The 25,617-nt window shown below is 44.2% G+C and overlaps 1 protein-coding gene across 1 annotated transcript; it reads left to right on the forward strand.

Annotated features, from left to right (window-relative positions):
• The first annotated feature begins 354 nt into the window (after positions 1 to 354).
• LOC115382196 (NLR family CARD domain-containing protein 3-like) lies at positions 355 to 14,223 on the forward strand. Its single transcript, XM_030083890.1, has 5 exons — positions 355 to 475; positions 8,363 to 8,746; positions 11,435 to 13,274; positions 13,789 to 13,962; positions 14,046 to 14,223. The coding sequence occupies exons 2-5, from the start codon at positions 8,470 to 8,472 to the stop codon at positions 14,221 to 14,223; spliced, it is 2,469 nt and encodes an 822-aa protein (XP_029939750.1). The 5' UTR covers positions 355 to 475; positions 8,363 to 8,469.
• Positions 14,224 to 25,617: the final 11,394 nt, after the last annotated feature.

Below are 25,617 nucleotides of genomic sequence, written 5' to 3' on the forward strand. Positions count from 1 at the left end.
TGTGTGTGTGTGTGTGTGTGTGTGTGTGTGTGTGTGTGTGTGTGTGTGTGTGTGTGTGTGTGTTCGAGGTAGGTATTTGGAGGAGTTGAGGAGGTGAACAGCGCCGGGGTCAAAGGTCACTCTCGAGCTGCAGCAGAGACGTCGTCCTGAAGGGAGACAGTGGAATGCAGCATGGAGAGGGGGGGAGGGGTCCTGCAGGATTCTGTTCGATGAAGCGTTCCTACTGGGAGTTCAGGGATCTCAGAGCACACTCTCACAGGAATCCCCTCCCTCCCCGCCCCCCACTTCCTGTTTCCTCTGTCAGCTCTCCTCCCTCCACCTCTCTGAAGGACACGTGACTTCCCTTAAAGATAAGAAAAACTTTTCGCTGTGTGTTTGTACAGCGGAACGGAGACAGAGTGAAGAACGGAGACGGACTGAAGCAGCTTTTTCTCTCCAAAAGCGTCTGGAAGAAGATGTGAAGAGAGTTGATCAGGTGAGAACCTCTGTCAGCTCACCGCAGAGCTTTCTCTACTCTGTGTTGGACTGGATTTGACTGTGTGGCTGCTGCTGTGTGTCTGTCCAGCCTACATTATGGAGACCTGCTGTTCTAGTGGAGACACACTTCAGGAACAGCCTCCAAGTGTGTGTGTGTGTGTGTGTGTGTGTGTGTGTGTGTGTGTGTGTGTGGTTGTGAGTGATTTCACTATAGCCCCTTTCACACTTGCCAAAAAACCTGTTTAAACCTGCGAATAATCGGCTCCTCATGGCAGTGTGAAAGGGTTTAATCGGCATGTTGACCCGGGTCTTTCAACCGTGCAATCGACGCGGGTTTTTAGCGGGTCGGCTTCTATCAGCTTTTAGTGGGAGGGGCGAAAGGGAGACGCGAGACGACGCGGTAATTTATGTGATGAGTCGGCTCGCCAGCAGGCAGGTCTGCAGGCAGTGTGAAAGGAGTCAAAAGGCGATTGTTAGCAGGTCAGAAACACGGGTCGACCCGCTAGTTGCAGTGGGAAAGGGGTATGAGAGGAGGAAAAGAATCAGACATCAGGTATTCATACATATGCTTAAATTAAAAGCGCCTCAGAAGCTGAAACTTTGTCCGGTGGTCTTATTAAATATCAGCGTTGCATTTGCTATCAGCTGGAGTTTACTGCTGGCATTCTGAGTGTGATTGTGTTACTCCGAGGACGATGACTGTAAACTCCTGGGAGTAGCAGCGTCTAAACACATTTTTACACAAACTCTTAATCCAGATGACACATTTTTCTACCTTATAACAAACTCTGTTTGCCAAAATCCCACCATCATCCTCCAATCGGTGACTTCAGCAGCGCCGTTTACGGGCCGGGGACCGTCGATTGCGTCCATTTATTGGAACCGTCTCCATGTCTTTTCAGCCGCGCTCTTTCAGTCCTGGTCCTTGGTGTTTCAGTTTTTCTCGGCACTGGGTTGAGGTCTGGTGGGATCCGTGGTCCGCCACCGACTCAGGGAGGTCTTGAAAAACTGGGTCTTTTAATTCCCACTAAACAAATGATCATCTGAACATCCCAACATACCAAGGAGTTACTGTTTGCTTTGCTGACATTGTTTTTATTATTATTATTGTATTCATTTTCTTCTGTTTCTCCTTTAGCGCCTGTATCAGCAGTCTTTTAAGCATGGCGATATTTTTGTTTTCTCTCAAACCACAGCTGGTCGCTGATTGTTCAAAATCACTGACCAATCAGCTACTAGTATGATTGGCATCACATTTTCAGCCTGACCAGTCCCCCCCCCCACCCCTACACGACATCATACGTAGACGCCTCCTTCACGGTGCTGTGGACTGGAGCCGACGTGCCTGCGCGGCGGCCATCTTGCTGGAGTGGACCTCGCTTCCACAGCACATTGAGGAACGATATATTTCACCATAATAGTGATCATAAATCCATCATTTTTTAAATTCTATTCATATTTATTATAAACATCAGACATGGAGGACACACAGACATAAACAGAGCAAAATGAACTCAGGAACCGTTGAGGCTGACTGAGGTTTTAATTGAGAAAATTGGTTTAAGGATTTAGAATGAACAGTATCTGGTTTAAATAGAACATCCATAAGAGGGACAAAAAAATCCAGCATCTTTTCCAGTTAAATAGTGTTGGATTTTGTTTTTAAAACATCCAAGCATCCTGTGTCATGGCCACACGTGATGTTTTTTTTTTTACAAATCATCACTAATTCTACTTTAGGGTGAAGGAGAAGCCCTGACCTCCATCCACTTTCATGCACTGCAGTGTCTCTGACCCCCTCTCCAAGATGGCCGCCACACAGACATGTCTCTTCACACGCAACGAGGGTCTCTGTGGTCCCCCCGGCTGAGTAGGGCCAAAAAAACCTACCCAGGTAGCGGTAAAGTGGGCTGATGGAAACGCCCAGAAGAGGGGTAGAGCCGAGTGGAGTAGAGCAGAGTGAGGGAGGTAGAAACACACCATAACAGGAGACATTCCCACTCTCCCTGTTTCATGTCTCAGTTCTCCTCCCTCCTCCTCTCTTCAAAACGTGGTTTCTGTGTAAGATGAAAAACACATTTCCTTATCAGAGAAAGAAGGTGAGGAGCTTCTTGAGGCTGTTTTCTTGTTCTTTGTTTATTCAGAGCAGCTGTGTGTTCATGACGTGTTCTTCAGGATTCACATCATCGTTTTATAGTTTTAACAGAAGTTTGTTCAGAGATTTGATGGTTTTATTGAGGGGAGCAGGTTTGACTTTGTGTTTTAACAGGAAGCAGGAAAAAGTAGTTGGTTCAAAGCTGTGTCGGTTATGAGGCTGAGACGGTGTCTCTCTCTCTCTCTCACACACACACACACACACACACACACACACACACACACACACACACACACACACACACACACACACACACACACACACAACAGTAGGACTCAGGAGTCTGTAGAAAGTGTAAAGGCAACTTTATCTAACAAAGGGCATCAAGCGGTGAGTTCTTGGTGGTCTCAATTTTTTAAGCTGAGAAATCACACAGTCACTAGAGTGAGTTCCGCCCTCGCAGGGGCGTGCAAGTTTATAAAAACTGTCTACCACGTTCACTCCCAGAGGCCTTGACTGCACCCAGCTGTAGGCCGGACACAGGAAGACTCCCACGAGTGCCCGCAGCTGCTGAGCTAAGATTACCAGGAAAAGTAAATTCTAGACAAAGCTTTCGCAGTTCCCCACACATCTGAGTGTGTGAGAGCTACAGTTATTTATAATAAATACATCTAAGCACTACCAAACAATTAAGCATGCACTCAAAAGAAAGTTCCACCACACATTTCCCCCTTTTGATAAAATCAGTCTCGTTTTAATCAGCCTTATGGGAAATTTCACCTGATCACTTCATCACTCAACTTCGAATCATCAGGATCATCGGAGATGTGTGTGAAAGAGGAACAGAAGGTTCAACAGAATGAAGCAAAGTGTATTGAGCCAAAGCAGCTGTGAACATGCGAGCAACCAAACAGCGAACCAGGAGAATAATGCTGCAGGAAAATGAAGACAACACAGATTATAAAACAGCAAGCATGCCAGCAATCTTAGTAAGCCAAGCTCGCCAGCTGCCCTCAGTCAGCCATCTCCAGAAGTCCCATCTGGACGAGAGGACACCCGTTTCCCGAGAGTGCAGTTCAGCAAGGAGGGAACACAGCTGAGTGTCTATGTTAGTCATGTTATCCGAGATTATTGGACTACACTTATGTAGCGCTTTTCACCCTGCATTAACAGAGCCCAAAGTGCTTTACACTGTATTATCACATTCACCCATTCACACACACATTCACACCCCAGTGGAGGCGGCCGCCATGCAAGGCGCTCAAACCATTCACTGGGGGCAATTTGGGGTTCAGTGTCTTGCCCAAGGACACTTCGACATGCAGACAGGGGGGGACAGGAATCAAACTAACAACCATAACCTCCCGATTATGAAGCTCACCCGATGCTCTCCCCCACTGAACCACAGCTGCCCCAGATGTGAGGAACCTCGGTGCAGCACTGATCACCTATGAGAGGGCAAACCCTCCTTTCTTGTCAAGAAGGAGGACCAGGGCCACTCAGTTCTGTAGGCCCAGGACACACACGGCCTCCAGCTCCCCCTTGAGGTCAAATCAGACTAGTGAGGGTCTCGTGCTGGTTATGAATGGTGGTTGGTTCAGAATGCTGCTGCAAAGGAGAGGGAAAGGGTTATGATGAGAGTAAGGGTTAGAGTGAGAAGCATTAGGATGTCACAGCTCTGTATCACTGCTATTCCTGCCATCATGCAGAAATGTGTAGAGAGAATCCTCGAGAGCAACAGGAACAAGGATTACTAGAGTGTTAGCGGAGGCAGCATAAGGCATACAAGCACAAACAATACAACTGACATCATGTAACCCTCGAGCTCTCCACCACAGGCTGTCCTGATGTCCAGCCAGGTCCACAATGTGTGTCTGCAATGAAGCGAGGGTGCCACTGCACTTTGGGGCAGCAGTATCACCAGGAGCAGGAACATCTCCACCGTTCCCTGGTGGAGGGTGGACTACCTCACACAGAGCTGATCTCAGGGATTATTCTGCCCTGTGCCTGGGAGATCAGCTGGTGGAGTCAGGGTGGTACTGGAGAAGGCTTATGGTGACTGGTGTGGATCCAGGTAGCTCACTCTGCTACCTTAACGGCAGTGTGAGTCACCAGCAGGATCTGGAACGGACCTGGCCCCGTCTGGCCTTCCAGTGTTTCCTGCAGAAGTCCTTCACCAGGATCCAGTCACCTGGGTTCAGCCAGTGGAAACGGCCTTCAGCCAGGAGGGGAAAGGCTTCTTTTACAGTCTTTCTGATCTGAATCAGAGTCAGCTCCACAAAGTCCATCATGAGGTAGTCACAGTGGCACTCAGGTGGCGGGTGAGCAGCATTCTCCACAGCGTTATCCTCCACCTGCCTTGTGAGCTGCACACTCCAAACACTTTATAGTGTTGTTCTGCTGCCACTGAGAACCTCCTGGTAAACCAGAGTGATGTGACCTGTTGGGAATGATGAGGCCTGATGTGTCATTCTCCCCTCCAGACACACCATATACACTCATATACACCCAGACATCAACACATCAGAATGGATCAGTTTGTTAAAGCTTTGAGCAGGGGGGGAAATAAAAAAAAGTTTTTATTGTCCAGAAAGTTGCTGAGAGTGTAAAGGAGGGGCTGAGCACTCTGAAGAGACAGCTCTATGAAAACAATCTCAAACACAAGCTGCATGTTATCAGCATGTCCTTCAACTCCAGTCATTTTCCCCAGTGTGAAATTCGAACAACCTGAGCCTGGTGGCCAAAACAAACAGTGTATCATGACACAAGCTGCTAATGTGGAAAGAACATTTAACTGTTAACACAAACAACATTATGATATTCAATTTTACTAGGAAATCAGAACCATAACATCACATTTTGATCAATATCAGAAACAATAAAATGACAGGTTGAGACACATAAGTGAAGAAAGACTGCAGGGCCTGGGACACTTCCAGGTCATCTGGAGTCCAGGAAACCTGCAAACATGCAGTCAGAGACCTATCCAGAGTCAGAGACCTAACGGAAGCATTAAAATCACAATAACTTAGCGCAAACTGTCGACAGCAGGAATACATTGCCAGGAATGAGACAACCTGTTTCTCGGTGAGCGGTTTTGGTGTGAAATCTGGTGAATTGTATGGACTCTCTGTCTCAACTAAACACCTTGGCCATTTATTCACTCCATATCACGTTCAACACCTGCAACCACTTTCATTGTCCAGGATGTGTTAATATGACATCTGGATTTAACTTTACTCTGTGAGGTTTAGCTGAGGTTATTAAGCTTAATATTGTTTATGTTTAGCCTGTAGTGGAGCCAGAGTGGGGCCAAGGGCATTGGGCCCCGTTTCATGTCATGTGTTCACATTTACTCATAAATAAATTATTATAATAAAATGTGCAGTGTGTGCGAGATGCTGTATGCATATGATTGTGGGCTCCAATTTGCCAATTCTTACATCACGACTGTCCATGAATGCACCAGAGCTGTAAGCCAGTGCTGATTGGCTGTGCGGCATTAACGAGTTTTTTTTCTTTTGTACTTGATCTGAACTCTTTGGAGGGAAGTTAAACAGTATGCTAAACACTATGCTAGCCGCTAGCGGTACTACCCAAAACCTGACATCGGAGCCACTGGTGAGTCAGTGAAACCTTCAAAAATATTATCTTTATCAGAATGCTGTGGTCTTAAACACCTGCCTATTTGAATGTGCCTTGTGTTGCTCTCAACTACAAGAGACCGCAGAGTCTATTTTTTGTTGTAATATATGTGAATTCCAAAAGATATAGATAGCTGTGTCTATATCTATCTGAATAGATTGTGTAATTTTAGACCAGCTGTGTTCATTTTATATTGAAGCTGTATCAAAGATGGTACAGATGTAGCAAATGAGTTTTTAATCTGAGCTTTCAGCACCATGGACAGCGGACGCTCTGAGATAGACCCTGTCAGGCTGCATTTGTGTGTGTGTGTGTGTGCGTGTGTGTGTTCTTGTACATACCCAAAAGTAAGGACCAAAATTCGTATTTCACCAACAGAGTGAGGACATTTTTGCAAAGTGAGGATATTTTTGCCTGTCCTCACTTTTCAAAAGGCCTTTTTTGGCTTTTTTGAGGGTTCAGACTTGGTTTTTGATTTTGGGTTACATTGGGTTTAGGTTAGGTTTAGGGCTCTTTTTGATGGTTAGGGTTAGTGTAAGGGGCTAGGAAATGCATTATGTCAATGAGTGTCCTCACAACGATATAAGTACAAACGTGTGTGTGTGTGTGTGTGTGTGTGTGTGTGTGTGTGTGTGTGTGTGTGTGTGTGTGTGTGTGTGTGTGTTCGTGGCCTGACCTCAGCGATCAGTCATGATGCTTCATGTCGTCGTAACGTCTCAGCATGTCATCGTCCCGGAAGTTTTCACATTCATAATCAAAACCCACCGCCTCCACAGCTTCCTCAACCTGCCAACCACCACACATTCAGCCTCTGGAGCAGCTCCCTCCATTAATGTGTCCACTGCTTTCACAGCCACAACACTTTCTCCTTACTTCCTGTTTAAAAAAGTCTCTGCAGAAACAGAAGAACAGAATCACCACACGTCCTCAGAAAAACAAATCTAAATCTGAGTCCGTCGTGTGTGTGTGTGTGTGTGTGTGTGTGTGTGTGTGTGTGTGTGTGTGTGTGTGTGTGTGTGTGTGTGTGCAGTGTGGCTGGTAATAGAGGATCGGAATTGTGTAAACGATGGAGGGTACCTGCAGGAATTTTCTCACAAAACAAAAACACATCAGTATATTATTTTTCTATTAAACAACTTGATTAGTGCACTTTCAAAAGGATGATGCCCTTTATTAAATAGAATTGCCTTTACAAGGATCTTTGTATCTTCATTCTCCCCACTCTTTTTAAAACAAAGTTCTGCTCTCTCTCTCTTCCTGTTTTTGTGTGCCCCTGTCAGGTCCAGAAATATCATATTCAAATGAAATAAAATAATATAAGAAAAACATTATCAAAAGGTAATCATTGACATATGAGGCCCCAGATCCCTGAATCCTGGTCTCTGACTCCTGGTCCCTGACTCCTGTCCTGGTCTCTGACTCCGTCTTTCATTAAGTGAACCTGAAACACTCCTGGTCTGCAAACACCTCGGCTGTCTTTAAGAAGGCACAGCAGCGTCTGCACTTCCTGAGAGTTCTCAGGAAAAGTAACATCTGTGAGAAGCTGCTGGTGACCTTCTACCGCTCCACCGTTGAGAGCATCCTGACCTACTGCATCACCGTGTGGTTCTCCCACTGCACCGAGGCAGACAGGCAGAGACTACAAAGAGTGGTGAGGACAGCTGAAAAGATCATCGGATGCCCTCTTCCCTCCATCAGAGACTTATTCACATCCCGCTGCCTCAGCAGAGCTGAGGCAATCAAAAGAGACAGTACCCACCCAGCACACCACCTGTTTGAACTGTTACCCTCTGGCAGGCGCTACAGGTCCATCAAAACAAAGACAAACACACTAAGAAACAGCTTCTTTCCACAAGCCATCACTGCACTGAATCTGAAGGGTCACTGACAGACACGCACTCATGGAAATGTGCAATAATCTGCAAATACTGCAAGTTCTTTTCTATATATTATTATTTTTTATTTATATTTTCCTTTTAAATTTGCACTATTGTTAGGTTGTTCTTTTAAATTATATATACACGGATGCTGCTTGAAATTTCGTTGCACTTTGTGCAAAGACAATGAACTGATTCTGATTCTGATTCTGAAACAACAGAATGACTGAGAAGGAGCTCATGAGGATTCTTGTTTTGTGTTTTTCAGAGTCAAACATCTCGCCTGCATTAAAGCATGTCAGCACCCCATCGTGGACTTTCCAGGGAACAGAGTGAAGTTTTGTGAATTAAATCAGACTCTTCACAAGGACAAAGATGAGTTCAACTCGAGAAATCCTCTTGGGAATACTGGAGGATTTGGGACGTGAAGACTTTGAAAGGTTCAAGTGGTATTTGGGGCTTGATGAGGTTCTTGAAGGGTTCAAACCAATCCCAAGGAGTAAACTTGAGAGCTCGGGTAGAATTGACATGGTGGATACGATGGTCCAAGCCTACAGCAGCCATGCTCTTGAAGTCACGAAGATGGTTTTAGAGAGAATGCGTATGACCCACATATGGGAGGAACACGCCAGAAACATCTTTGAACCTGAAGGTAAGTCCTGGAAACATGAAAACTTGATGGTGTCATAAATCACATTTATAACACCATCAAGTGAAAGAACAAGAACAACAGGGCTGATGGATTACAATCAAGACAGCAGTAGTGACAAGTATTTCATTTGATAAGGTGACACATGACCTTACAGTCTGTCTCTCACACATAGAAAATCTCTTCCTAAATATCCACAAGTCTCTGGAGTTCATGTTGAACATCAGTTTATGACGTCTACATGACAGTTTGTACCCAGCCTGCAATTCACAGGAGTAGCTGAAGAGAAAACAAACACATGAGAAGATGATCCATGACTCCATATTACTGAACATTTTAAGGAATTTTGAGTGGATTGTCGATGATTATACATACCCAAATACCAAAGCTCAGATCTTTTAGTGTCTGGTGATGTGTATAGGAAGTGTGTGAGTAAAATGAAAGTCATGAATGTAACTACAGTTTGAATCCCAGATGACTGCCAGAAGGCGGTGCTGACAGCACTGAATGTTCCCTTCACACATGCGCAGTTCAAGTATGCATACCAACAAGGTCACCTGTGACCCCTGGGTGATGCCAGGAAGGTAATAAGTTCTGATGCCCACACAGGCTCATCCTGCAGAATCTTCTTGCGTGATCACGAGAATTCTGAGTGACAGAACGCTTTGGCGTTCACCCAGGATTTGTAGAACCATAGCTACATTCATAGCTTTCATTCTATTTCATCCCTACTGACCGCCAGAAGGCGGTGCTGAAAACACTGAATGACGTATCCCAACTGAGTCACAAGGAATCCCAGAAAGACACCACGCTGGGAAGCTTCATCCAGAGGAGACGCCACAGCGGCACCAACCCACCTTAAAGGATGAGTTCGGTTTAAACAGTTTTCACGTTGTTTGTTGAAAGAAGTACAACAATATACTCACCCAGAGAGCTTTTCTGATCCAAACAGTGCTTCGGGGCAGACGGGGCTATGTGTATAGCCACGCCTAAAACGGCTTTAATCGTCCAAAAACTCATTAGTTTCACCAATATTTCAGGCAGTACGGTGGATGAGTGGTTAGCACTCTTGCCTCACAACAAGAAGGTCACGAGTTCAATCCCTGGACCGTGTGGACCTTTCTGTGTGGAGTTTGCATGTTTCTCCCTGTATTTGGATGGGTTTCCTCCAGGATCTCCGGTTTCCCCCCATCAACCGATAACATGCACTACAGATCAATCCTCCGGTCAGGCGATCTGACCATAAGCCTGGCTCTACATCTGGAGATGGGTCCTACTGCTCCTACGGAATGCTTCAGGGGCATCGATGGATGGGTTAAATGCAGGAAACAAAATTTGTTGTACCTCTCTTCCAGCCCGGGGTCGCGAGATATGTCATATATGCAGATATATGTTCGATTTGAATGTACTACTTGGTGTCCATGCATATCTAGACACCTACTTCTAGATATCTATGTCTATATGTCTAGGTGATAGTGTGACGTAAGCGGGAGCTACGGAAGCCGCAGTGTTGTTGTGTGTGTTTCTTCGACTGCCGATCCTAACGCATGTTTCTGAACAAACATCTGAATAAACATCCTCACGCTGCCAAACGCCTCTGGACTTCTTTCAAGCATGTTAGAGAGATAAATGTTTTGGTTGTTTTGTTGACCTCTGAACTGAAAGCTTTGTTTACGGCGCCGCGCCATGCGCAGTACGGCTCATTGTTTCCGGGGCAACCTGAGGCTACACACGGCGCTTTTTTTCCCAGTGAAGTGTAAAATGGACGAATATCTGTCGGATGAAGATGTTGTGGATGAGAACTTTGAATGATTTTCTCTTTAGCAAAAGCAGCATTAGCATTTAGCATCGGCAGTCGAAAAAAACACACACACAACAACACTGCGGCTTCCGTAGCCCCCGCTTACGTCACACTACTGCCGAGACATATAGACATAAATATCTAGATGTAGGTGTCTAGATACGCGTGGACGCCAAGTAGTACATTCAAATCGAACATATATCTGCATATATGACATATCTGGCGAAGCCGGAGCTGTCATGGAGGAGAGGCATGAGCGGACCGTGATGAAATATTGGTGAAACTGAGTTTTTGGACGATTAAAGTCGTTTTGCTAGTGGCGCTATACATGCCCCGTCTGCTAACAGCATAGGGATGTGCGCCGCTTGATTTTGGATCTAAATTTCTCCCAAAGCACTGTTGGGATCAGAAAAGCCTTCTGGCTGAGTATATTGTTGTACTTCATTCTATAAACAACATGAAAACTGTTTAAACCAAACTTATCCTTTAAAGGAAGGAAAAAGGGTGTAACCGCCATCGCAGGATTTGGAGGGCAAACTTCGCTGCTCAGACCAATGCAGTTGCAGGGCTATCAGCGACAAAATAAGATGCTGTATAGGCTTGTCATATAATGTTCCAAGTGGGATGCAAAATGCAGATGAGAAGAAAAGAGGAGCCGAATATGAGTTGACACCAGAATTTATTATCTTCCTGGGGGTCACCCAGGGGTCACAGGTGATGTTGTTGGTTTGCACACTCGAACTGTGCAAACATGAAGGGAACATTCAGTGCTTTCAGCACCGCCTCCTGGCGGTCAGTACCGATGAAATAGAAACTAAATCATTCTCGAACAGTTCCATCATGACTTGATTTTTTTTTTTTTTTTTAATTGTCTCCCAAAAAACAAACAGGGCAAAAAAGTCCTGAAGAGGATCTGTTGTCAGCAGAATCTAAGAGCTGTCAAATAAACCTCAAGGCCAACCTGAAAACAAAGTTCGAGAATGTGTTTGAGGGGATCCCTAAACAAGGACAGTCCACTGAGCTGAACCAGATCTACACAGAGCTCTACATCACAGTGGGTGGGACTGCAGGGGTCAATCAGGAACATGAAGTCATACAGATTGAAAATGCATCAAGGGAACCAGACACAGAGGAAACAATTACCACACTAGACAACATCTTTAAAGACTCACCTGGAAGGTCTAAACCAATCAGAAGAGTGCTGACAAAGGGAGTAGCTGGCATTGGGAAAACAGTCCTGACACAGAAGTTCACTCTGGACTGGGCCGAAGACAAAGCCAACAAGGACGTCCACTTCATATTTCCATTCCCCTGTAGAGAGCTGAATGTGCTGAAGGAGGACAAGTTCAGCTTGGTGGGACTTGTTCATCGCTTCTTCAATGAAACTGAAGAAGCAGGAATCTGCAGCTTTGAAGAATTCCAGGTGGTCTTCATCTTTGATGGTCTGGATGAGTGTCGATTCCCTCTGGACTTCCACCAGACTAAATTCCTGAATAAAGTTACAGAGCCCACCTCAGTGGATGTTCTGCTGATAAACCTCATCAGGGGGAAACTGCTTCCCTCTGCTCGCCTCTGGATCACCACACGACCTGCAGCAGCCAATCAGATTCCTGTTGACTGTGTGGACAGGGTGACAGAGGTCCGAGGGTTTAACGACTTACAGAAGGAGAAGTACTTCAGGAGAAGGTTCAGAGACAAGGAGCAGGCCAGCAGGATCATCTCCCACATCAAGAAATCCCGAAGCCTCCACATCATGTGCCACATCCCGGTCTTCTGCTGGATCACTGCTACAGTTCTGGAGAAGGTGTTGAAGAGCAGAGAGGGAGGAGAGCTGCCCAAGACCCTGACTCAGATGTACATCCACCACCTGGTGGTCCAGGCCAAAGTCAAGAAGGTGAAGTATGATGGCGGAGCTGCCACAGATCCACACTGGAGTCCAGAGAGCAGGGAGATGATAGAGTCTCTGGGAAAACTGGCTTTTGATCAGCTGCAGAAAGAAAACCTGATCTTCTATGAACCCGACCTTACAGATTGTGGCATCGACCTCAAAGCAGCCTCAATGTACTCAGGAATGTTCACACAGATCTTGAAAGAGGAAAGCTGCCTGTACCAGGACATTGTGTTCTGCTTCATCCATCTGACCTTTCAAGAGTTTCTGGCTGCTCTTCATGTCCATCAGACCTTCATCAAGTCAGGACTGAACCCCCTGGATGGAAAACAGGAAACATCCAGGATGTCCAAAGGGATGAAGACAACACCGAATCTCCACCATCTCCATCAGAGAGCTGTGGACGAGGCCTTGAAGAGTCCAAATGGACACCTGGACTTGTTCCTCCGCTTCCTCCTGGGTCTTTCACTGCAGACCAATCAGAGTCTCCTTCGAGGTCTGCTGACACAGACAGGAAGTAGCTCACAGACTAATCAGGAAACAGTCCAGTACATCAAGAAGAAGCTGAGTGAGAGTAAGAGTCAGTCTGTAGAGAGAAGCATCAATCTGTTCCATTGTCTGAATGAACTGAATTATGGTTCTCTGGTGGACGAGATCCAACAGTCCCTGAGGTCAGGAAGTCTGTCCACAGACAGACTGTCTCCTGCTCAGTGGTCAGCTCTGGTCTTCATCTTACTGTCATCAGAAGAAGATCTGAAGGAGTTTGACCTGAAGAAGTACTCTGCTTCAGAGGAGGCTCTTCTGAACCTGCTGCCAGTGGTCAAAGCCTCCAACAAAGCTCTGTACGTACTTCATCAACTAATATGAAGACCTGAGACCATGACGAACATTTAACTGCTTTTCATTTATGGTTCTTCTTCAGGTTGAGCGGCTGTGGTCTATCAGAGAGAAGCTGTGATGCTCTGTTCTCAGTTCTTGTCTCTCAGTCCTCCCGTCTGACTGATCTGGACCTGAGCTACAACCATCCAGGGGAGTCAGGAGTGGAGATGCTGTGTGGTGCAGTGGAGAATCAAGACTGCATACTGAAGACTCTCAGGTTCTAACATGATTGTCAAATCATATCCGCCACTCTCTGTTCTCCTCACTTCTGCAGAACATCTGTCCAACACCTCAGTGAAACATTGTAACTTTTGATATTTTCCCCACTACACTCTCCAAAGTAAAATATAAAAAAAATTAGGTTTCCAGTTTGAGTTCATCAGGACAGTAGCAGCTTTCCATCCTCCATTCACTGTCAGATAAGTTTAACTGTGTCCTGAAACATTGATCTGGTTTTCATTGTTGCTTCTTCTTCAGGTTGAGCAGCTGTGGTCTGTCAGAGAGAAGCTGTGGAGCTCTGGCCTCAGTTCTCAGCTCTCAGTCCTCCAGTCTGACACATCTGGACCTGAGTAACAACAACCTGCAGGATTCCGGAGTGAAGCTGATTTCTGCTGGACTGAAGAGTCCTCACTGTAAACTGGAAGCTCTCAGGTCAGGATCCAGCTGCTGCTTCATCATGTGGAGGATCTTCCTTGTTCCTTCTTGACTTGATGCAGCCATGTTTGTGCCTCCAGTCTGTCAGGGTGTCTGGTCTCAGAGGAAGGCTGTGCTTCTCTGGTCTCAGCTGTGAGATCCAAGTCCTCCCATCTGACAGAGCTGGACCTGAGCTACAACCATCCAGGAGACTCCGGAGTCAAACTACTGTCTGCTGCTGTGGAGGATCCACACTGCAAACTGGAGACTCTCAGGTAGGAACTCACAACAGGAGCTCATCCTGGAGACTGAGATGTTCTTCAGAATGTCTCCAGTTGATGATCAGACAGGATTTATCAGGGGGAGGTTTTATTCCGGTCAGGTGAAAAGACTGCTAAATGATGGATGGTATTCCTCATTGTTCTAACACTGATGAGATGATGATGATGAGATAAAATTTATTGTCCCTTTCGGGAAATTTGTCTTGGACGGCAGTGCTACTGACTACAGGTACAACGTACATACAGAAAAATCACCAGCCAACATAAAAACAGTAAAAAACAGCAGAGGTCAGCAACAAGCATGGTCAGTGACAAGCATCATCAGTATTGCACAGGGTTAAAGAGTGGTGCTCATAAAAATCATCATTAAAAGTAGTAGGAAGTTAAATAATCGAGAATATAAGAATAATAAAACCATGAATAAAAGACGAATAATAACAAATAAGAGACCGGTGGCAATAAATAGCTAAAAAAGAAGAAAGAAGAGAGGGGTCTATAACCTGAAATTAAATATCAGTTTCAGCAAACATCTTACTCAGACTGTTTGTTAGAATACTGTTTGTTAAGCAGAGATATGGATGGTGGGAGAAATGAGAGCTTATAGCGATTAGTTTTGTATTTGCTTGCTCTGTATTGTCTCCCAGAAGGCAAAAGTTCATATTCAGGAAAAAGAATACGAGAAGGATCATTCAAAATCTTATGTGCCTGATTTAGGACCACACTATCATAAACAGACTGGAGAGAAGGGTGGTCTTTTTGACCTATTACCTTCATAGCAGATTTAATCAGTTTGTAGATTTTGGATTTACTCTGGGTGGATAGTGTGCCGAACCAGGCTACAAGTCCATATCTCAAGAGACTCTCAAAGATGGCATTATGGAAAATCAACATGATTTCTCGCCTGACACCAAACAGTCTGAGTCTGCATAGGAAATGCAGCCTTTGAGATAATTTGCTGCAGAGGAAATCCACTTGGTCTGACCATTTCAAAAAGTTGTCCATGATAATACCTAAATATTTGTAAGAGGCGACCTGGTGGATAACACAGTTGTCTATCAGTACCGAGTCATGTTTCTGTACCCCTCTCGGGGCGAAAACCATCTCTTTAGTTTTTGTTGTATTTAAAATGAGATTGTTTCTCACATACCAGTCCTTAAAACATGTTATCTCATTAAAATACACAGAGGGGCATTCACCTGCATACAGAAGACTCAAGATGATTGTATCATCTGAAAATTTGATGATGAAGTTATTTGGTTGGCTGCTTCTGCATTCATTTGTATACAATGTGAATAAAAAAGGGGAACTTACAGCTCCTTGTGGGACTCCAGTACTACAATGTTTAACAGCTGATAGTGTGCCATTCATACTTACTTGTTGTGTCTGGTCAGTTAAAAGAGCATGGAACCATTTTATAATCCAGGGGTTTACCTCTAAATTAATTAATTTCTGAATGAGCAAGTGAGGACTGATTCTGCAAATAAAATACGGGCAGAGGCTCGGGAGTTTTCCAGGTGCTTACTGACCAAATGGGTCACACTGACAAGTGCATCCTCTGTTGCACACAGGGCAGGCTGTATGCATACTGGAGGGGATCCAAATATGGGGACGAGCCAGGTTTGATTAAGTTTACAATGAGTTTTTCGACACATTTCATGACAGAACATGTTAATGTAATTGGGCGGAAGTCCTTATTTACCTGGGGACGTGGAATCTTTGGGACTGGGATGATTATGGACTTCTTCCAGAGAGCAGGAACATGGTGACAGCTAATAGATCGCTGGAAGACGGGGAGCCAGGCAGCAGGTAATTCAGATGAACAAGACTTAAGCAATATGCCTGGTATACCATCAGGCCCTACAGATCTCTTAGTGCTCACTTTCTTAAAGGTGGCTTGGACCTCCATGGGGTTTATTTCCACCTGGTTAGAAAAAAAGCAGTTTTCAAAGGACATATCCAGCAGTATAGGGGAAGAGGACAGAGAGGACTGTGAATCAAATCTCAAGAAGAAGTCATTCAAAGAGTTGGCTTTGTCAAAATTGTTGGGGGTGACAATTCCCTTTTTATCCATTGTCGTCATATTAGTCATTCTCTTCATGGAGTCCCACGGTTTTTTACTGTCATTAGAGTTATAACTCTGCTCTAATATGGCCCGATGCCTCATTCTAGCCTCCCTCAAGACTGCATTAATTTCTTTTTCTGCAGCGGCCACAACCATACGATCTTTGTTTTTAAAAGCAATCTTCTTTTTGTTAATACATGATTTCACCTCCTTGGTTATGTAAGGCTTATTATTGGGAAAATGGGTGACCACTTTTTTTGGAATTATGTCTTTCAACACAGAATTTAATGTAGTCAGTGATAGTCTCTGTAGCACCACCCCGCCCCAGGTCATGGAAAATGCTCCAGTTTGCACACTCAAAACAGCCCCGTAATGTCTCTATGCTGTCTTCGTTCCACTGCAGAATGGATTTTTGTTGAGGCTTGCTGGACTTAAGCACGATGGACTGTTTGATGATTAGAGTTGGAAAGAGGTGGGAGAGACTTAGTTATATAAGCCCCACTGACATTTCCATAACACTTGTCAAGAGTTTTATTGTTCCGTGTGCTGCATTTTAAATATTGATAAAACCCAGGTAAAACAGACTCCACCCTACAATGGTTGAAATCTCCCAGAAGGAATATGGGGGCTGCGGGGGTCCGCAAAAGTTGATTTTGCACACATTCTATGAGCCAATTTGCAGCTTTGGTAGCGTTCCCATTTGGGGGTACATAAGCTGCACAGATAATAATATTCCCAAACTCCCTGGGCAGGTAAAACGACCGCGGAGACACACAGAGTAGCTCCAAGTCTGGGTCACATACAGACTCATTAACTGTGACTTGTTTACACCAATTGTCTTTGATGCAGACACATAATCCCCCACCTCTCAGATTCCCAGAAGAGATGCCCCTGTCCTGACGCACACAGGAGAAATCCCGCAAGTTAATCAGTGCGTCAGGAATGTCTTTGTGTAGCCAAGGTTCGGTAAAAACCATAACACATGACTCTCTATATTCATGACTGTAATGTGCATTCATTCTGAGTTCGTCCATTTTACCGTACAGAGAGCGCACGTTGCTCAAGATGATCGATGGCCTGCATCCTACTGAAAAAGACTTTACTCATTTTTCAGCCACACATCAAATTCACTCAAGAATAGACTTCTTTTTGATGAACACGGTAGACAGGCATAGGGTGAATGCTCAATCGGAACCTCAGATGTGTCAGACCACAATGCAGTCTACTTAAAAATACATCTAAATAGCAGAAGGAAAAAGGCTTTGTGGAGAATGAATATTGGGATCCTAAACAACATAGCTATAGTGAATGAAATAAAAGAAGAACTTAGGGAATGTATAGAAAATAACACTAACAACGAAGTGGCACCAACAATCGTATGGGATACTGTTAAAGCGGTTATGAGGGGGAATTTGATCTCTCGTACGACTGACATGAATAAATTGAAGGGATTAAAATATGAAGAATTGCAAAAAGAATTGAAAAAAATTAGAGAAACAAAAGCAAATAGATAAAGATATAGGATTGACAGATAAGTCAAAAGAAGTTACAAAAAAAATAGATGCAATTTTGATAGAGGAATTGGAAAAGAAACATAGATTCATGAGACAAACATTTTACGAACTCGGTCCTAAATCATCTAAAGCTCTGGCAAGGCGTCTTAAAACACAACAAATTAAAAACAGCATATTCAAGATTAGAGACAAAACAAGTAACGAATTGACCGTTGAACCCGAGAAAATTGAAACCTGTTTCAGAGATTATTACATGCACCTATATTCGGAACCAGACCCAATGAATGATGAAGTCATTGATAAATACTTAAAATCATTAGATCTTCCCTCCATAGGGTCAGTACAAAATGAATTCTTGACCACCCCAATTACAAAGAAAGAATTAGTCAGTGCTATCCAGAATTTGAAAAACAGTAAGTGCCTCGGGAGTGATGGGTTTCCTAATGAGTGGTACAAGGTCTTTGCAGAGGACCTTGCACCTACATTACTTGAATCTTTGAATTGGACTCTTAAATATGCCAAAATTCCCCCTCCATGGAAAGAAGCGGTTATATCGGTATTGCCAAAGGAAGGCAAAGATAAAGAGCTGTGTGAATCTTACCGCCCGATCCCCATACTAAATGTAGACTATAAAATATTCACATCCATCATTTCTAAAAGAATGGAAAATCTTCTACCTGACTTAATAGATGAGGACCAAACTGGGTTCATTAAGGGCAGACAAACACAGGATAATATCAGGCGCATATTGCATATTATAGAACACATTAATAAAAAGGAACTGAGTGCAGCCTTATTAAGTCTCGATGCCGAGAAGGCATTCGATAGAGTTAACTGGTCCTTCCTTTATGAAGTATTGGAGAGATTTGGCTTCAATAAACAATTTATTAGTTGCATAAAAGCTCTCTAGACTCAGGATCAATGGCTCTCTAACAGACAGCTTCAACCTTAATAGAGGTACAAGACAGGGATGTTGCCTCAGCCCCTCCCTCTTTGCGTTGTTTATATAGCCGTTAGCACAGGATATAAGAGAAAATACTGAACTGGAGGGTATTAACATAGCAACAGAAGATCAAAAAATAAGTCTTTTTGCCGAGGATATAATAATCTACTTGACAAACCCAAATTTAACAATACCCAGTCTTTTTAATACTTTAGAAAACTTTGGTAGTATGTCCGGATATAAAGTGAATATCAAAAAAACACAAATCCTTTGTTTAAATTATACACCAAACAGCAAAATTAGGGGCATCTATAAATTAAAGTGGGATTCAAAATCATTAAAGTATTTAGGAGTAATTATTACACAGAATTGAAATAATCTATATGAATCTAATTATTGTACTTTGAGTGATAGAATTCAGAAAGACGTAACACACCGGTCAACATTAAAGGTGCTGTAGGCAGGATTTTGCTAGTCAATGCTAATTTTTCTGTGTTTTCTTTGGATTAAATGTTACAGTATCCATTGATAATCCTTTAGGAGTGTAGCATAACTGCACTACCGCGAGGGCGCAGTGTTTCCATCTGTCTCTGTTCTGAGCTGAAAAGGAATCTCGACAGCTCCAGGTATCTTTGACCAATCAGAAGAGCCCCTTAGGCTCTAACCGTGATTGGTCGAGGGGCGTTAGTCGCACGTTCTTGTGGGAGGGGCTTAACTTAAGGGCATGATGTCAGAGAAAACAGGACATGATTGGCTGTGCTGGGTTTCAAATCGCCATCTTAGATGGGTCAAATCGCCATCTTGCTTAGGTAACCCTAAGCAAGATGGCGGAGACGCGGAATCCTGCCTACAGCACCTTTAATTATGGATTTCAGCTCTAGAATAGAGGTAATAAAAATGAATATACTGCCCAGACTATTGTATTTCTTCCTTTCTCTCCCTGTACGAATACTAGAATCTCAATTCTCCACGTGGAACAAATTGATATCTAGATTTATCTGGGCAGGTGCTAAACCAAGGATAAAGCTCAAAACACTCCAATTAGATAAAGAACGAGGAGGTCTCACCCTTGACTTAAAACAATATTACTATGCTGCTCAATTGAGATACGTTATTTACTGGGGTTCCCCTGAATATCAAGCAAGGTGGAAAAACATAGACTTCAATTTAGATAAAGTACCACCTTCTGCTAAATTAGGAGGGAAAGAATCCAAGGACCATAAAGAAAAAAATTCTATATTAAAAAACACTTTTAAAATATGGTTTGATACTGTTAAGAAAAACAAAATGGAAGGAGACAGTGAATTACTATCATGGCCTTCTCATGTGCCTAACTTTGGTCCCGGTGTGGTAGATGAAACATTTATCAGGTGGAAAGCGAGGGGGATTACTGCAATATGCACTCTTGTTGAAGGAAAAACATTTAAAACCTTTGAAAAACTCAAACAAGAATTTGATCTAGAAAACAGAGACCTGTATCGCTATTTACAGCTCAGACACTTCTATCAAAATGAAGTGAGGAGGCATTTATCGGACGATATTAAAAAAATGATACTATTTGTGGCAGGTGCATTCAAGAATACTCCTTCAAAGATTGTATCTAAACTGTATAGCTGTCTCCAAGAATGTAATGGAAGAACTGCCTTAAATGTGAAATCAAAATGGGAACAAGAACTTAACATCACTTTGTCTGAGGAGGATTGGTTCTCCGTGTGCACCACACAGCCATCTTCAACTTGCTCAAGAACGTGGAGAGAATTCAGATGGAAAAACCTCATGCACTTTTTTATAACTCCTCAAATAAAAACTAAAAAATTAAAGCTACAACAGAGTTGTTGGAGGATGTGTGGGCATGTGGACGCCAATCACACCCATATCTTCTGGACATGCAATAAAATACAGTCATTCTGGAATAATGTGATTCGAATGATGGAGGAAATGTTAAACGTAATACTACCCCGAGATCCATGCACTCTATATCTGGGTCTAATACCTGTTGGAATAATTGAAAAGAAAGATACATATCTCTTTAAAATACTGACCATCGCTACCAAGAAGGCTTTGACAAGGAACTGGATGAAAAGTGACACCCCAAAGCCTCAGCAATGGCTGGACATTATTGAGGAAATTTACACCATGGAAAAACTGACCTTCCATTTAAGAGTCAGAGAAAGGGACTTGGACTGAAAATGGCAGAGATGGACTGCGTTTAAGAACAAATCTCACCAGTGACGGAAAGAAGAAGAAGGGAGAAAAAAAAACAAATATGGAAAACCACCCCCACTATGTTATTGTTTATATTTTGTGTTTGTATTTTCTTTGCAAATTGATATTTGAAAAATGTTAAAATAAAAATTAAAAAAAAAAGATGATAGATGGCAGCGGTGGTTTGTTTCCCCTCCGTCTGAGGCGCTGTCTGACTCCTCCACATCTGCCCCTCTTACGAGGATAGTCTTTTTCGGCTGGCTTTCTCCTCACCTCCTGCGGTAGATGATCCGGCGGCGCATCCCCAAGGTGCTGGAGAGCTAACAGGCTCTCCCTTGAATATATCCTCTGAACATCAGTGCCTGCCGATGGAGCCGTTGATGCGGCCGGACACCAGCGTAAGAGTTCCCGAGTCATCAAAAGTAAACACAGGAGGGGTATGTAAGTCTCCATGATGAAGAATACTGTAGAGCTGGAGACTTGCGGCGTTCATGTCTGCAGACTGGTTCGCCTGTTGTGCTAATTAGCCATGCTAGTTAGCAGTGGTAGTTAGCCGTTGGTGTCGATGCAGTAATAGACCACGAATTCTGTAGACCTTCCTCTGGCGTATATGGAGACGTTGACACACTTAACAGTACTTAACAGCACATGTAGGTACATTACTTCATAAGACAAGACGGCGACAAAGGAACAAAAAGTAGCAGCAGCAGGACCGTCCGAGTCGCCAGCTGAGCAGCGCCACGAGACACCGGATCTATCATTAGATGCATAAAAGATGTTCGATTGGGTCAAGTGGGGGTTTATGTTTGAGTTCCTGGACATATTTCAATTCAGAGAGCCGTTAATCAAAAACATCGTCTCTGAGGAGATCTGAATCAAAATTTGACAAAATTAGTGTTTGTGGTGAGGAGATACACTTTAAAGCAGTGGAGAAGTGACGGACCTCCCACTGTTACACAATGGGCCCAAGATACCTAATAAACTGGAACAATGAGGGGAGATTCACCCTCAGCTGGTGTTCTGCCACCTGATGGCCTGTCAGCACGCAATGTGAATGGTTATTGTAACCACCTGTCTTTAGGCCTCAAAAAATGTAATTTCTAAACACTGTTATTTTTTTTTTTTAACAAGTAAACAGATACACACATAACCAAAATCCTCTTGCCCCCACGTCAAGGCTCTGAGTAACAGCGAAACAGCAGTCCTTACAATTTCTTCCAGTCAAGCTCATGCCGATTTACATGAGTACAGTAAGTTTGTCAATAGAATCAGTCCTCAGATTACAGGCAGGTGACCATCAGTTACAATTAAAAGAAAAACGCTCAACATCATCTATAGAAAGTTTTACGTCTGCGGGCCAGTAGAGAGGCAAACACAGCATTTGAGTTTGAAATTTGGAGCTGCTCTGCCAAAAGAGGCTTTAACTGGTTTGTTGTCTGTCCACAGCTATGAGAAAAAAACCCAAAGATCAGTCTCCAATATTCAGTGAGACCAGAACATAACCACAACATATGTCCAATTAATGCAGGACAATGACTACATCTGAGACAGCCCGGGTTCACACTGGAGAAGATTCTAGAAAGTCTATCATTTGAATCGTATAGACGATGAGGAATCCGGAACTGAATCAACCCATGACGGACACAAAGAGAGGAAATACGTGTAGGAGTTAGACTCTTCTGTGAGGCATCATCTATAGTCTCTCCTCCAGATCTGTCTCCCATGCTGCTTCTGTCTTGTTCCCAGATATTTTACTTAATCTGTGTATCATTTTGCAAATGATGGAAGGCCTCTACCTGTAAAAGGGATCAAGCTCTAGTATTGCATTAAGCTTCATGGTGTCGAAAGAGGAAAAGAGAAAATGGGTTTTGACAAAAACTCCAGGCTGAAAGACATCTGAAAAGGGTTCCAGTCGCGAAAAAACTGAGTTTTTCCATGAGTAGTAAAGAAGTGTGATGGATCATTTGAAAGCACATTTCCCAGCTGGATTGAGGAGGAGAGGAACAGAAACATTCCAACAGGTTTCGTCTTTTTCACAAATTCAAAGCAGCAGAGTCACCATCAGGCTCCAAACGTCAACACAAACATTTGGAGCAAAGTTTGAAACTTTAATTTGGGCTTATCATGGAGTCCCACAGATGGTGGACTCAGAGTCTTTCAGCCTCTTTCTGTGTCTCCAGAGACAAACTGAGGAGTTCTGCTTCATGTTCAGCAGCAGTGAGGACTCATGTTGGAGAGAAAACCCTTCTGACTGTCTCTCTCCCTGCAGGGTGGACCATGGTGGACAGCAGAGGCTCAAACCTGGGCTGAGGAAGTGTAAGTTGGACTCATCACTGTCCGTTTGTCTTTCAATCAAAGCTTTGGATTCATTCAAACATTACTGTCAAGACAAGTCTGACAAAAAGTGTCCTCATCAAACTTTCTCTCAATCAGGAAGTCCACAAACAACAAATCCATCACATGTGTCTGATCAGGACTTTCCTCTTTTTCTCTCCATCAGATTTCATTCAACTTGAACTGGACACAAACTCAGTGAGCAGAAAGCTCAAACTGTCCAACAACAACAGGAAGGTGACACATGTGGAGGAAAAGCAGCCGTATCCTGATCATCCAGACAGATTTAATGTCTTGCAGCTGCTGTGTGGAAATGATCTGAGTGGTCGATGCTACTGGGAGGTCGAGTGGAGCGGAGATGTTGAAATATCAGTGAGTTACAGAGGAATCAGGAGGAAAGGAGTCAGTGATGAGGTTGTGTTCGGATGGAATCATCAGTCCTGGAGTCTGGAGTGTTCTGGTGGAGGTTACTATGTCCGACACAATAAGACAGTAACATCCATCTCCTCCTCCTCCTCCTCCTCTGGTAGAGTAGCAGTGTATGTGGACTGTCCTGCTGGCTCTCTGTCCTTCTTCAGAGTCTCCTCTGTCTCTCTGATCCACCTCTACACCTTCAACACCACATTCACTGATCCTCTGACTGCTGGATTTGGACTCTGGTCTCCTGGTTCTTCACTGATTCTGTGTGATCTGTAGGAAGGCCGGTCTCTGTTTCTGACAGCAGGAAGGAGGAGGAGCCAGTCAGAAGGTGGGAGGGGTTTATTACCTCACTGACTGCCAATGACATCTTTAGACGTCAATCTAATTCCTGTCTCTGGCTGCCACAGATGTCTTTAGACTGGAATTGTATTTTTTCATGATTTTTTTTTACCTGTTTTGGGGAGCCCCGGTTGGGCTTGTCTGTGATGACCAAGCTGAGAACTTAAAGAAGTACCGAATTATGCCTGTAGAGGCACCATCACAACTCTGGAGGGGAAGTCAGCACCAGCTGACCAGAGAGGAGTGCACACACACACACACACACACACACACACTCACACACGCACACACACACACACACACACACACACACACACACACACACACACACACACACACACACACACACACACACACTCTCTCTCTCTCTCTCTCTCTCTCTCTCTCTCTCTCTCTCTCACTCACTCACTCACTCTGAAATCTTGAGTTTTTTTGTTGTTGAATTGTCCATTGTTGTCACTGAAAATAAATCATTATTTTGTAATCAAAATCCCTGATCTGGGTGGTTTTTTTTATTGTACTGTAGGAAAAGGAATGACTGTTTAGATGATTCTGGTGTCACTAAAGGAAAAATATATGAGTCCAAAGTCAGTTTTCTGTCAAAAACGTGTGATAAATGATTTTTATCACTTCTATAGCAAATCCAAACTATATATTCCAAACACTCAAGAAGGCTCAAACAACACAGTTATACAGAAATATTTACTGTAAAATGGAAACAATGTCTCAGGCGATTTTGTGCAACTATTTATGAAAGAAGTATGAATCACAAATGCAGTGTTTATTTGTGCTGCTCAAAAAACAGTTCTATTTCGAGTGGTGCTCAGCCCACCTATGGGATTCGCTATTGGTACTCTCCCTGGCATCAGCCAGGCACAGACAGATCAAAACAGCTACCACGCCAATCCCGCTCGTGCACGGGCACACTGCCGCACCCCAACCGAGGGAATATCACCAGCCCGAACCGACACAACTCCCTTCTTCTTTCTCAGCCACGAGACTGATCACTAGAAGCTTCCACTCTCACGACAAAGATAAAGACAAAGACGAAGACTAGGACATGGACAAGCCGGCCCGATATGAGGCCCGATATGAGTCGCCCTCCGGGCCTTTTTCACCTGCCGCTGCTGCGGCACACCACTCGAGAAAGGATAGCTGCTTTGCCTGCTTCAGGTAAGCATCTGGTTCAGGTAAGTGCTTCTTCGGCCTGTCCTGTCCTCCCGCTGGAAGAGGCTCAGTGCCGGACTGCCTTCTGGGGAGCCGTGTTTCCGCACCTGGGGAATCTGACCCGGCGGAGCATCTCGACAGCTGTCTCACCGTTGGTGGCCCTGCCTGCTGCCGTTTGGGACAAGCGGTGGATGGAGGCGGCCAAGGAACGTTCTGGCTGCGACCAGACACCCGTCCTCGCCGAGGTGACGGCATGTGACAATCCTCTGGTCATGCTCCCGAGGTTTCCCTGGCCATGAGCATTGAGCGGCTCTCTACTACTACTTTGCCAGCGCTGCATTTCACTACGCTGGAGCGTAGCCCGGCTTTTCATCCCAAGGTGATCACTTTGGACTTTCGGTCGAGAGT

This window comes from Salarias fasciatus, chromosome 23 (genome assembly GCF_902148845.1).
Source record: "Salarias fasciatus chromosome 23, fSalaFa1.1, whole genome shotgun sequence".
Classification (NCBI taxonomy): domain Eukaryota; kingdom Metazoa; phylum Chordata; class Actinopteri; order Blenniiformes; family Blenniidae; genus Salarias; species Salarias fasciatus.

Coding starts and splice junctions, on each gene's coding strand:
- LOC115382196 (XM_030083890.1), top strand. CDS start 8,470: ATGAGTTCAACTCGAGAAATCCTCTTGGGAATACTGGAGGATTTGGGA. Junction 8,747..11,434: donor AAACATCTTTGAACCTGAAG/GTAAGTCCTGGA, acceptor AAAAACAAACAG/GGCAAAAAAGTCCTGAAGAG. Junction 13,275..13,788: donor AAAGCCTCCAACAAAGCTCT/GTACGTACTTCA, acceptor CTTCTTCTTCAG/GTTGAGCAGCTGTGGTCTGT.